The sequence below is a fragment of the Doryrhamphus excisus genome, linkage group LG9 (assembly GCF_037039965.1).
Source record: "Doryrhamphus excisus strain RoL-2023G ecotype Guam linkage group LG9, RoL_Dexc_Guam_v1.1, whole genome shotgun sequence".
Taxonomy (NCBI): domain Eukaryota; kingdom Metazoa; phylum Chordata; class Actinopteri; order Syngnathiformes; family Syngnathidae; genus Doryrhamphus; species Doryrhamphus excisus.
In genome coordinates this window covers 16,384,704-16,397,126 of record NC_136365.1, presented here as the reverse complement: position 1 = coordinate 16,397,126, position 12,423 = coordinate 16,384,704, and the positions used below count along the sequence as shown (strand labels likewise).

The 12,423-nt window shown below is 38.9% G+C and overlaps 1 protein-coding gene across 1 annotated transcript; it reads right to left on the bottom strand.

The window, feature by feature from the left end:
- Positions 1–904: 904 nt before the first annotated feature.
- Positions 905–4,335, bottom strand: LOC131099055 (beta-1,3-galactosyltransferase 1-like). The gene is made up of 2 exons (XM_058046011.2): positions 4,207–4,335; positions 905–2,192 (listed from the first exon to the last, which is right to left on the bottom strand). The coding sequence occupies exons 1-2, from the start codon at positions 4,251–4,253 to the stop codon at positions 1,079–1,081; spliced, it is 1,161 nt and encodes a 386-aa protein (XP_057901994.2). The 5' UTR covers positions 4,254–4,335; the 3' UTR covers positions 905–1,078.
- Positions 4,336–12,423: the final 8,088 nt, after the last annotated feature.

Genomic DNA, 12,423 nt, shown 5'->3' with positions numbered 1-12,423 from the left:
AGCCCAAAAATAGAGTTTGAAAATTGGGTTTAGTTGAGTCCATCCAATTAGGTCCAAATTTAGCTCAAAAATAGATGTTGAAAATTGGGTTTTGTTTAGTCCATCCGGTTTGGTCCAAATGTAGCCCAAAAATAGAAATTGGAATTCGGGTGGTGTTCCATGATGGAGATCTTCCGCATATAACCAATTTTGGTTATAGTGCGCCAAAATACTTCTTCATGCTACCTTCCTCATTCATGAACACTTCCTCTACCATCATAGCAACAAAATCAAAAGACCACTTCTCTTATGGGTCCAATGTTGCACTGTATCTAATGGGGGATAGTGCACTTGTATTATTATTTTGTTGTTGTTAAACAAAATTAATGATCCATCCATCCATATCTGAGTTTGAAAAAACTAAAATTGCTTACCAATATTTTTTTATCAAACGTTGTCTGTACAGAAGGACCACCCAAAGGGACAACTCAGGTGTCAGGGAAGTATTGGATGAAGTATCAAAAAAAAGTGTTTCAGTGACAACTTCAGCATAAATAACAATCTAAAACTCATTTCATTACAATTAAATGTCACTGCGGCTGTAAAAAAAAATCAAATGCCTTTGATTTAAAAAAAAAAAAAAAAGATGGTGACGCGCCTGTACACTCTGTAATATTACAACCGTCAATTGTTCAACAGTTGCTTGCTACTCCGGCTCAGAATGGCCTATTCCTATTGGTGTGATTAACACCAATACATTTTTCATACTTTTTTGTTAAAATCATTTGTGATTTATAACAATTGATGGTTTAAATTACGTTCACTTTCCAATCACATTTAGATAGCAAAGGGACGTCTTTATGGAGACGTCTTTTCATCGGCCTTTCACTTTCACTTTTCAACCAAATCGAAAAAAACGTTGTTTCAACATATGGACATGATGTCTTTTCAACTAATTTTTCCTGGAATACGTATTCCAGGAGAGCAAAGTTAAACACCTGAGACTCGCGTCTCCTGCCCTGTTGTGTTGGAAGCCATGTATGAAAGTGCTTCACTGTGTATACTTCCATTGAGATTCACATGAACTCTTCTATATTCTTCAACAAGGCGGTCCTGGATTACTCTTGAGGTCCACCCAGTAGTTGACCAGCTGCTGAGGCGAGGACAGGATGTAGGTGATGATCCTTGAGTATTCACAGCGATTGTAGTGGGTGTTGTAGGCTCGGAACTGCGAACTATCTGGCGGTGGCGTTGGCGACAGTCCCAACTTGCTCATACACATTCCAATGTAAGCGTCCTCAATGTTGAACGGCTTGATGGTTTTGGAGATCTCCACAAACTTGGGTGGGAGATCGTTGGAGAAAACGTACCCCATACCCAGAGCGTACGTGGGGTACTTGGGATTTGGGTAAAGCTCCACAGGGACGTACCACTTGGAGTTCTTGTTGCGGATGACTGGTATGTCCCACATGATCATCCCTGTCAGGTAGTTGGTTTTAGGGATACCCGGTCGTTGCAGCATCAAGACCAGGTTGTTGATATTGAGGAACATGTCCGAGTCCACCTTCATGGCGTAATTGGCCGTCGGGCAGCGCGTGGCCAACCACTCCATGATGACCATGGTCTTGATGGTGAGATTGAGATAAGTGTCTGCAAAGTTGCTCTGAATCAGATCATGGTGCAGCTCGTTCTCCTGATGCAGCTTCTGCTGCTGCACCGCACCTCCAGCCAGGCCCAGCATAAAGAAAGTCTGAACCATCTGACCCTGGACCAAATTCTCTTTGCCCCATGTGTGGCGGATGGCATCCCGGGCTTCCACATTTCCAGGTGCCACGGGAACTATGAGCATCAGAAAAGGCGTGTTGTTCTTACACACGTCGCCGACATCCATAATGAAACGATAGTTCCGAGGGTAGGCCTGGTGGTACTGAAGCTCCGCTATTACCGGGGCTACGGTGGTCTTAGGTACTTCCTCGTTTACTTTAAATAGATGCTTTGGGTGGACCTGGTAAGAAGGAGGGAGTTTGGCCTGATAGGTGTGATTCATGAACCTCTGGTAGTGCTCACGGAGGAGAGAGTTCTCCCACCAGGATGGAAACTGCATGGAATGGACGTAACACAGGAAAAATATTGCCACACACAGCAGGAGCAGGAACCGGAACCAGGACTGAATCTTTTTTGGAGGAACATGATGAGGACTCGTTGTGTGCTGTCTGGAAAACAAAAACAGCCAGTGTCCATTATCAAATCAGTGTACGCTTTAATGCATCATCACAGCATGTACGTATATCAACGATGTAATATTGTTTGTATTGAGTTTTTTTTTTTTTTTTTTAGACAGCTTCGTACTCGAAATAGGTGTATCCCCGTGGAAGTGGAATCATCTCTCACTGGTTTCTATGTTCTCACTAATGGTACGTAATCTATTAAGGGGATTTGTTTAAAATTTAGGTCAGAATTAGCTACCATAGCTTTTAGGAAATGCCCTAAAATGCTACTATTATAGAGGATGTGCATACTGTCTCTTGCCAAACTTCTCAGATTTTGGATCAACGTTTGCAATAATATTACATCTTTTGGACGTGAGGTGAGGGAGAAAGGAAATTTATGAGGGGGAAAGTTGTAGATTTTCGACCAATTATGATGATATCGGATGTGTCACAGTTTAACTTCTGTGTGTTGCAATAAATGTCTTCTGAATGTGTAAAAAAAAAAAAAAAGAAATAGGTGTATCCCAATGACAGCATTTAAGTAATTTTCTCATTTTATAATGCGCATTAAAGGGAAAGGATTGTGAATGATGGGAAAAATTTCCCCTTTAAAGGCATACCCTTAAAAATAGATGATACTCTGTAATCACTGACCGAAAAATAATAATAGTAATAACAACATACAACAAACAATGGACATTAATTCATTCATTTTCTACCGCTGGAGCCTATCCCAGCTATCTTCGGGCGAGAGGCGCAGTACACCCTGGACTGGTCAACAGCCAATCACAGGGCACATATAGACAAACAACCATTCACACTCACATTCATACCTATGGACAATTTGGAGTCGCCAATTAACCTAGCATGTTTTTGGAATGTGGGAGCCGAAACTCCACACAGAAATGGCCAGGGTGGAATTGAACTCGGGTCTCCTAGCTGTGAGGCCTACGCGCTAACCACACGTTCGCCGTACAGCCTGCTACAATGGACAAGTAATATTTATTTTATGTTATTAGTTGGCGGCACGGCAGTCGAGTGGTTCGCACACAGACCTCACAGCTAGGAGACCAGGGTTCAATTCCACCCTCTGCCATCTCTGTGTGGAGTTTGCATGTTCTCCTCGTGCATGCGTGGGTTTTCTCCGGGTACTCCGGTTTCCTCCCACATTCCAAAAACATGCTAGGTTAATTGGCGACTCCAAATTGTCCATAGGTATGAATGTGAGTGTGAATGGTTGTTTGTCTATATTTGCCCTGTGATTGGCTGGCGACCAGTCCAGGGTGTGCCAGTCCGCCTCTCGCCCGAAGACAGCTGGGATAGACTCCAGCACCCCCCACGACCCTCGTGAGGAAAAGCGGTAGAAAATGAATGAATGAATGTTATTAGTTGTTTTTCTTAATAACACCCATGACCATGTCACTGGCACGTGCCATAATCCAACAGACAGGCATGTCTCGTGCACTCAGCCTTGTATTTGATCAAAAAAATGTGCAGATTCAGCCATTTTTTACTTAAAAATATACAGAATATACATTTATAATACAGTTAAACAGTTCACAGTTCAAATTAAAAAATGTTATCATGACAGTAGTCCCGATAAAAGGGTGGGGCTGGCTCCCGTGCCTGCACGTGCATATGAAGTAGCCGTTTAAAAATGGTATTTCTTTAATAGATCATGCCTCAAAAACACCAATTTCCATGACATGTGGTAAAATAATACAATACGAACGTTGATAGCAGTATCGGTCGTAATTTTTCGAATCGTTCACTTTTTTCCACAGCGACAGAACAGGTGCCGCTTTTCACACAGGAAAAAAAAAAGTTAAGAAAACGGCAAATTGTTCAATTATTCACTTTGAGTGAATAGTCAGACTTGGAATATTCCTCCGAAACTAGTTTGAATAACATTGTGTTGTCTTGCTGCTATAAATTAACTTTCAAGGAAAGCTGCCAGGAAATTCTGATACGATGTACTGTAAGTAAGTGGAAGGAAGAAAATAATGAAGTTATATACCTTAATCCATTATTCCCACTTGGACCTTTCCCCTCCCGGTCCTCCATGCTTGTCCTCCAGAACGTCCACCCTTAAAGTTGTCCTCTGTCCTTCAGTGGAAGCCAGGTGTGCTACAAAGTCACAGTTCGTGTGAAGTGACTTCTCAGTCACGTCATCACCACACACACACACACACACACACACACACACACACGACTGCTAGATGTTTTCAAAACTGAAAAGTAAGCATTTAAAAAAAAATCATCTTTAATATTTTTTCTAACTTAAAAAAAGGTTGTGCTAGTGGACATGACAGAGTATTTGCATCTCTGAATGAATAAAAACTGTATTTTTAAGGATGTAGGCACTTCTGGTTAATGATTGGCTCCTAATGAACCAATCACAATGAAGAAATGGCGTTTCACGTTAGTCTCTTGAATTTTATGAAAACTTTGTGAGTTTATGTGACATGTTGTGGTCATATTATCCTGATATCCACTGAAAAACAACACATAAAAATATACATTTATATCATAGGTTGATCATTTATGTCATATATGATTTTATGTGGATAGTAAATATGCAGTAAAACCTCTGTAAGTTAGATTTTCTTCCCTTGCAAAAGAAATAATTAGAAATAAGTGTCAAGCTGTAGCTATCATAACATCTTATTAAGTGTACAGGCCAAGTATGGGCAAACTACACGATCCGCGAGTTGCTTCCCATGTATTTAATATAAACTTTAACATACAAGCTGACTATATGAATGGAGTATAGTCAGTCAGTCAATTTGAGACAACCTTTTAATGGTAAAAGTATCTTTTTACATGCAGTGACTAAACCTCACCCGTGGTGCCAAACAAACACAAGTCAACAAATATATGACACACAATTTAACCTACACACTGCACCATCATGGAAGTTAAAAAGTATGGATTTTCATATTCTCTATTATAGATACACTAATGTTAAGATATCCATCTATCCATTATTTATGCCGCTTATCCTCATTAGGGTCGTTGTTTGGTCTAGAGAGAGTACCACCAAGGAAAAGACAGGAAGCAGAACTGGAGGTAGCAGACATGAGTATGCTGATGTTCTCATTGGGAGTGACCAGGATGGATAGGATCACAAACAAATACATCAGAGGGAAATTACATGTTAGAGGCCTTGAAGATAAAGTCAGAGAGGCCAGATTGAGATGGTTTGGACATGTCCAGAGGAGAGATGGTGACTATATTAGTAGAAGGTTTATGGATGTAGTGAAGAAGGACATGAGGGTAGTTGGTGTGAGAGAGACAGATGCGGAAGACAGGGTTGGATGGAGGAGGTTGATTTGCTGTGGCGACCCCTGAATGAAAAACCCAAAGAGAAAGAAGAAGAAGAAGACACGCCGGCCAAAAACTTAAGAACTACCTGCAAGGACTTGTACCAGGATCAAGTTTCTCATACATTACAGTTTTTTTTATGTCCAGTGACCAAACTAATGAAATTGAACTTTGTACATATAATTTATGACTGATATGTGTTTGATATTATTTTTCAGAGTACAGATGTTACTGCGAAGCCAACTACAGTCCTCCATAGTCTTCCTGTCATCCTTCAAGAGCATAGCACAGCCTTCTTGCACTGTAAGTACTTTTCGGTCCTGATTATTTAATTCCACACCACAGGATGCCCAATCTCTAATGCAGCTTATTTTGTTTTGACTTATTTCTACTTTTGTAGTTATTTTTTGTGTTTTCTACTGACGTAATTGTGGTTGTTGACATTGTTAGGACTGTGATAATGCGGACCTGTTGGGCACCTATCCTGACTGTAATTCCTGAAGGTACTCCATCCTATCCTGACTTACTGCATCTCATGGCTTCAGTTACTGCTGTCATTTTGGAAGATAAAAGTGGTGATGACCTTGAAAATCTTCCCAATGCGATGCACATTTTGAAGTTGTATTTGGGCTTATTAACGCCGTGAACTTGGAGGACCCTCAGCAACTAAAGAACACTTTTGACTTTATTCAAAGAGTGTTTCATTCATTTGGACACAAATTACTAAAATCCAAAATACAATTACTTAATTTGTTTGACACATTTAATGTAATTATTTAAAGATATATTTATTGATTTAATTCATGACACATTTAATTATTTTCAGATTTTTTATATATTTCTTTTTTTAATATACATTTATATATTTATATTTTAGATTTATATATTTTATATTTCATTTTTGTTACATTTAGTCCTCACATCGTCAAAACAATATTCACAATATTATGGGTTTCCTAAGATTTTCCTAGTAATGTGAACACACAGCCGTGTAAGGTTTATTTTTTTTAATGAGTACTGCTTTCTGAACATAACTAAGTTATCTGAAGTTAGATTATATAGTCAACTTAACTAATGATTTTGCTTAAACTACACTCAAGGTCAAACTACACATGAGTTGTCTAAACATAGTTATTTTCAGTTTTAACAACTTCAAGTTACTGCTTTATTTACTTGGAAATTTTGAGGCAATCGGCAGACATTACCAAAAGTAATATCAAAACCATGACAGCACCGTCATACAATACACACAATAGATGCATTTATTGAGGGGAAATGCACAGCAGATCAGTTTTAACTTCTGAGAACCTTCAGTCCTCTTGTCATTATAGAGACTTGGATTGGTCACCTGAGGCATATGGACCTTTAGTCAGCTTTTATTATACACAGTAACCACAGTAACACACCCTTATCTTTACTGCCGCATGGGGGAAGTTAAAGAGCACAGAAATAGTTCCCAAGCAAAGTACTCTTCTCTCGTTGAATAGATGGCGACATGTTGCAGGTACAGGCTGGCACCATTAGACAGTTATTAATGAGACCCAGCCATCTTCATGTCTGTCCTTCATCTTGCTTAGCAGAAAGAGGACGTTTATTAAACATTTACTCGTATATTAATAACAGCATCATCATTGTACATTCAAACATTTTGTAACATTTTCAAAAAATAAAAAAAAATGGGCTGCATGGTGGTTGAGTGGTTAGCGCGCAGACCTCACAGCTAGGAGACCAGAGTTCAATCCCACTCTGAGCCATCTTTGTGTGGAGTTTGCATGTTCTCCCCGTGCATGCGTGGGTTTTCTCTGGGTATTCCAGTTTCCTCCCACATTCCAAAAACATAGGTATGAATGTGAGTGTGAATGGTTGTTTGTCGATATGTGCCCTGTGATTGGCTGGCCACCAGTCCAGGGTGTACCCCGCCTCTCGCCCGAAGACAGCTGGGATAGGCTCCTGCAACCCCACGACCCTTGCGAGGAAAAGCAGTAGAAAATGAATGAATTCTAACAGTCCACCTACCAACCTGCTATATGTGCTTGTGTCCCTTTTTTCAGGAGCACTTTGTAAACAGCAGACCACAACAAATAACCAAATTTATAAAAAAAAAAGCTACCTAAACCATCAAAAGGTTGCCTCAAGCCATGATGCCAGGTTGTATGTTAAGATTCAATGAAATACTTTGGGGAAAAAATCGTGGGCCATATTTAAGCACTTGGCGAGCCGGATGGGGCCCATGCGCCATAGTTTGCCTACCCCTGACCTAGGCTTTGATACACAGTGTGAAGAAACACCAGAGATATTAATGACACCCAGCCAACTTCACGTCTGTCCTTCATCTTGCTTAGCAGAAAGAGGAAGTTCGTGAAGCGGACTAACTGACATAAAGCGTTGGAAGCCAGGCGAGTCGCCACACTGCCCCTGCTGGTGAGTGTCAATTACTACACCAATTACATATCAATTAAGAAAGTTTTTATACAAACATAGTGAAAATTTCAGCTTTTTTGATCATTATTGTTTCTTCTACTGACACAATGATGCCGAAATTGTTTTGTAATTGAAATTGTAATTTTGTAAAATTGTTGGGAAACAAAAAAGGCTTCTAATAGCTATCAAACTGAGTCAAACTTAACCACATACACCAAATTAAAAAAACCACACTCAAGAAAGAAGCTATTTGAAGCATTTAAATTATTTGTTTTGTAAAATCCACCTTATTTGAGAATACCGAGTAATCACTTTTTATCGCGGTTTATTGGGTCCAGACTCGACCATGAAAAATTAATTTCCACAGAGTGCCAGTTCTTATTTATAAGCGGGATATTTTCATAGTTAGACCACAGAAAATCTATTTACAATCCTCTAAATACATTTTCTCAACATTAGAGCCCTCACAAAATGAAATAACACCCCCACAGTCATGTCAGTTAGTCCAGTCATAGTTGTGTCTTATCTCGTCTAGTGAGTTAGGTGTCTTGTGACACCCCTTGTCATCAAACCAACCCGACAAGCTCCTGTATTTATTTATTTTAAAACGAACGCTGCATATTCATCAACATTTGCATGTAAATATGCCAGAACTCGCCCAAAGGCTACATTACATTTGTAGTTTCTGCCAGGTCGAAGTAGACAGTTGAGGTGTGAAGTCAACTCAAGAAAATCCACTGGAGTTGAGTTGATAAAGCGTTCTCTACTGTTGCCACGGTGACCGTGTATCACTTGTTGTAGTGGCATATATACTCTATGGATACAAATATAAATTTTAAAAGGTAATACAATACAATACATTTTAAAATCAAGTCTGGGTGCTTCTTAATTATTTTCTGTCATGCCCCCACTAGGGGACAGAAATGTGAAATACTAAAGAAACTGATAATATATATTCATTTATCTGTACTGTATAGACTGAACTTAAAAATGAAACCAGGAAAATGGAGAGCATACAAGAATATTCAAGAGTCAAATTGCATGTTGAGTACTATACATTAGTACACGTTGGTAGGTCTGCATTGAAATGAAAGCCGATAGAGGACACACAAATTGGGCTGAGCGCAATTTTTAAAATGGTGTTAAAAAAAAAACCTTCTGCATGGTGGACGAGTGGTTAGCATGCAGACCTCACAGCTAGGAGACCAGAGTTCAATCCCACTCTGGGCCATCTCTGTGTAGAGTTTGCATGTTCTCCCCGTGCATGCGTGGGTTTTCTCCGGGTATTCCGGTTTCCTCCCACATTCCAAAAACATGCTAGGTTAATTGGCGACTCCAAATTTCTTTAGCAAATAGGATAACCTAGCATGATGTTGTTTTTAACATTGTGACCATAATGTTAGCACTGCTCACGTAACTAGGTTTACTGTATGACCTCCTGTCCGATATATGGAATCTATCACGTCGAACAAGTGCAGGGCCACAGTCTATATGTAAAAAAATGCATTTTTCAAAATATATTAATGACTAAATCATGTTGTTTCATGGTTAATATGACCTATTATTAGTCCAAAATTATTTGCTCATTATTTTTTTTTGCCGCTGCAGGGTGTACGAGTGGTTAGCACGCAGGCCTCACAGCTAGGAGACCCAGGCTCAATTCTCCGGGTACGACAGTTTCCTCCCACATTCCAAAAACATGGCGTTAATTGGCGACTCCAAATTGTCCATAGGTATGAATGTGAGTGTGAATGGTTGTTTGTCTATATGTGCCCTGTGATTGGCTGGCCACCAGTCCAGGGTGTACCCCGCCTCTCGCACGAAGACAGCTGGGGTAGGCTCCAGCACCTTTGTGACCCTTGTGAGGATAAGCGGTAGAAAATGAATGAATGAATGAAAAACGAGGCTAGCAAGAAACATTATCGTGTGTATGTATTTTGGTCATTTCTAGCTGTTTAAATGTTACAATGACACTGATTCTGCTCAACAACTAACGTGTTTATACTACAAGCGTTGTGACACAACAATAAACACCTATTTCTATTTATCACAATACCTTAAAAATAAGACAATCTTCCTATATATCATGAAAAACACAAGAAACAATTCATATTTAATGTTTTATTGACAGTACGTCATCGTCCAAAATGTCACAATGGTCCTGATGCAAAAATCACATCTGTTGTCTGTTTGGTATTACTATTTCAGTTCCCACAATTGAAAGAATAAAAAGTACACTTTTTAAAAAATAATGATACACACGATACACACACTTGGTTTGGAACACAAGGCACTTGTTGAGATAAGTGATTGACATGTTTGAGATAGTGATAGAGATATAACAACAGATATATAACAGGCCTCATGTTGGCCACTGTCAGCAACGTGAAAGCAGCCAAGAGTGGATTTGGTTTTGGACCAAATACCTTACTCTTGTGTAACCTTCACATAAAAAGAAAAAAAAATAACAATAATCTGAAACAAGTCTGTATTCGCTCACGCTAGTCATGCCGGCGCCGCCCGTTTGCCGACCTGTCGGAACATGCAACTTCTTTTCGTGCTCCTTCATCAAACCTGCAGGAGGATATAAGGCAGATCTTAAGGAGATCTTTGTCTGTGGATAAGCAAACATGTAAAGTAGCATGGTGAAAAAAAAACTGATGTCTTTTTTGGTACTGCGACTTTAAACGTCACACTGTCAACAGCGGCTCAAGTAATGATTAGAATGAAGGGTTTGAGTCCCAAAAAAGAGACCTCATAGTCATCTTCTTAAAGATCCCATATTACACTGAGTTGCCACGATAGTGTACTTTTTACATTTACAGTAATCCCTCATTTATTATGATTAGCTGGGTTCAGACCTGACCGTGATAAGTTATTTTAGCAAAGTAGGATTCCTTATTTATAACTAAAATATTTTTGTAGTTTAAGACCCTAAAAACCTCCTCACAATCTTTTAAGTAGGTTTTTTTTCCTCATTATTAGAGCCCTCTACACATGAATAACACCCATATAATCACCTTTCCTTTGTATTTCCCTGTATAGTAAACATAATCAGAGAACATATGCTATTTTTGTGTGTGTTGCAATAAATGTTTTATGGTGGTGTGGACAGGAAGTGATAGTTGTGGGTTCAGAGTTTAGATTTATCTACATTATGGCCACAATAGTTGCCGGTGTTGTTGCTATTAGGATTGTTATGCCTGTTGTGAGATCATTTTAACCTGAAATAAATGCCTGTCGCTGTGGCGATCAAGTCTGGTGCTTGTCTCACCGGCCAATTACTGACACCTGGTGGTCAATGTGGAATACTATATTCAATATTTTGACACTGCTTCTTAATTACTTGTATTTGTATTTTATTTAATTTGGCTATTTTCATGCTTGATAATGCTTAATTTAGGCAAAATATATGTAACATTTGCTTCAATATGCTTTTTTTTAGTTTAGCTTTTTACTAATAATAGGTTGGATTCAATAAAAAAAAAAAAAACGTGATGCCGCAGAATTTGAACCACAACTGTATACTATTATTAGCAACATTAGCATAGCTTTGTGCGCTACAATGCTAACATTACATGAAAACACGGAACTTCCGAAGCAAGCATTTCTCAAAAGTGGAACATTCTACTGCATATCATTAACGTCCATTTGGCATAATAGGGGACCTTTAAGCTCACATGAATACACAATATGGACAAATGTATTGGGACACCTGGCTGTGACACCAACAGGAAATAAAAATAGATGTTTTTGTGCATTATGTGTATTTTTTAGATCAGAGGTCATTGATTTTGGACCCGATCGACACTAAAAGTGTTCTTCCACACCAAACTCACCCACACATATAAAATGTCTTGCCAAGATGACACTAACCAGGTGTGTACTGATACTTTTGCCCATTTATTGCTGGATTACAACCTCTGTTGAAAGCATTTTTATATACTTGTTATTCCTGATAGAAAGACTTACCTAAAAGTCTACTACAGTTCAATCATTGATATTATATGTTAAATTATTGTCCTTGTTGCACCCAGTTTTGCTTTTTCTCCCATATTCTTTTACAGATAGTAAAAAAAAAGAATATATGTGAGTGAAAGCATGTGTGGGGTTTGTCAAACAATATAAAACCTGACGTCATCGCTCCAACTGTTTTTTGATTGTCTGCTGCGACGCATGCATGTGCATAGGAGACAAAATCAAAGAGATTTTTGTTTCTAAAGTGCAAATTTTAACACCTCAACTGCAACAACCGACTGGCGTGTGTTGTTTGTCTCTTTGCTGTGCACTTTGACCCCTGACAAAGGCTATTCAGATACATACATTTTACAATGCAATTTACCATTTATGACTGACTCAATTGTCATTCATGACTTTAACCACTAGGATTTGTCACACTTTACAATTAAAAAATTCCAAAAGGTGAAAAGTTTTTGGGCAATTCAATGCCAACTGATATTGAATTAATACTTGGGATGATCATTACTGC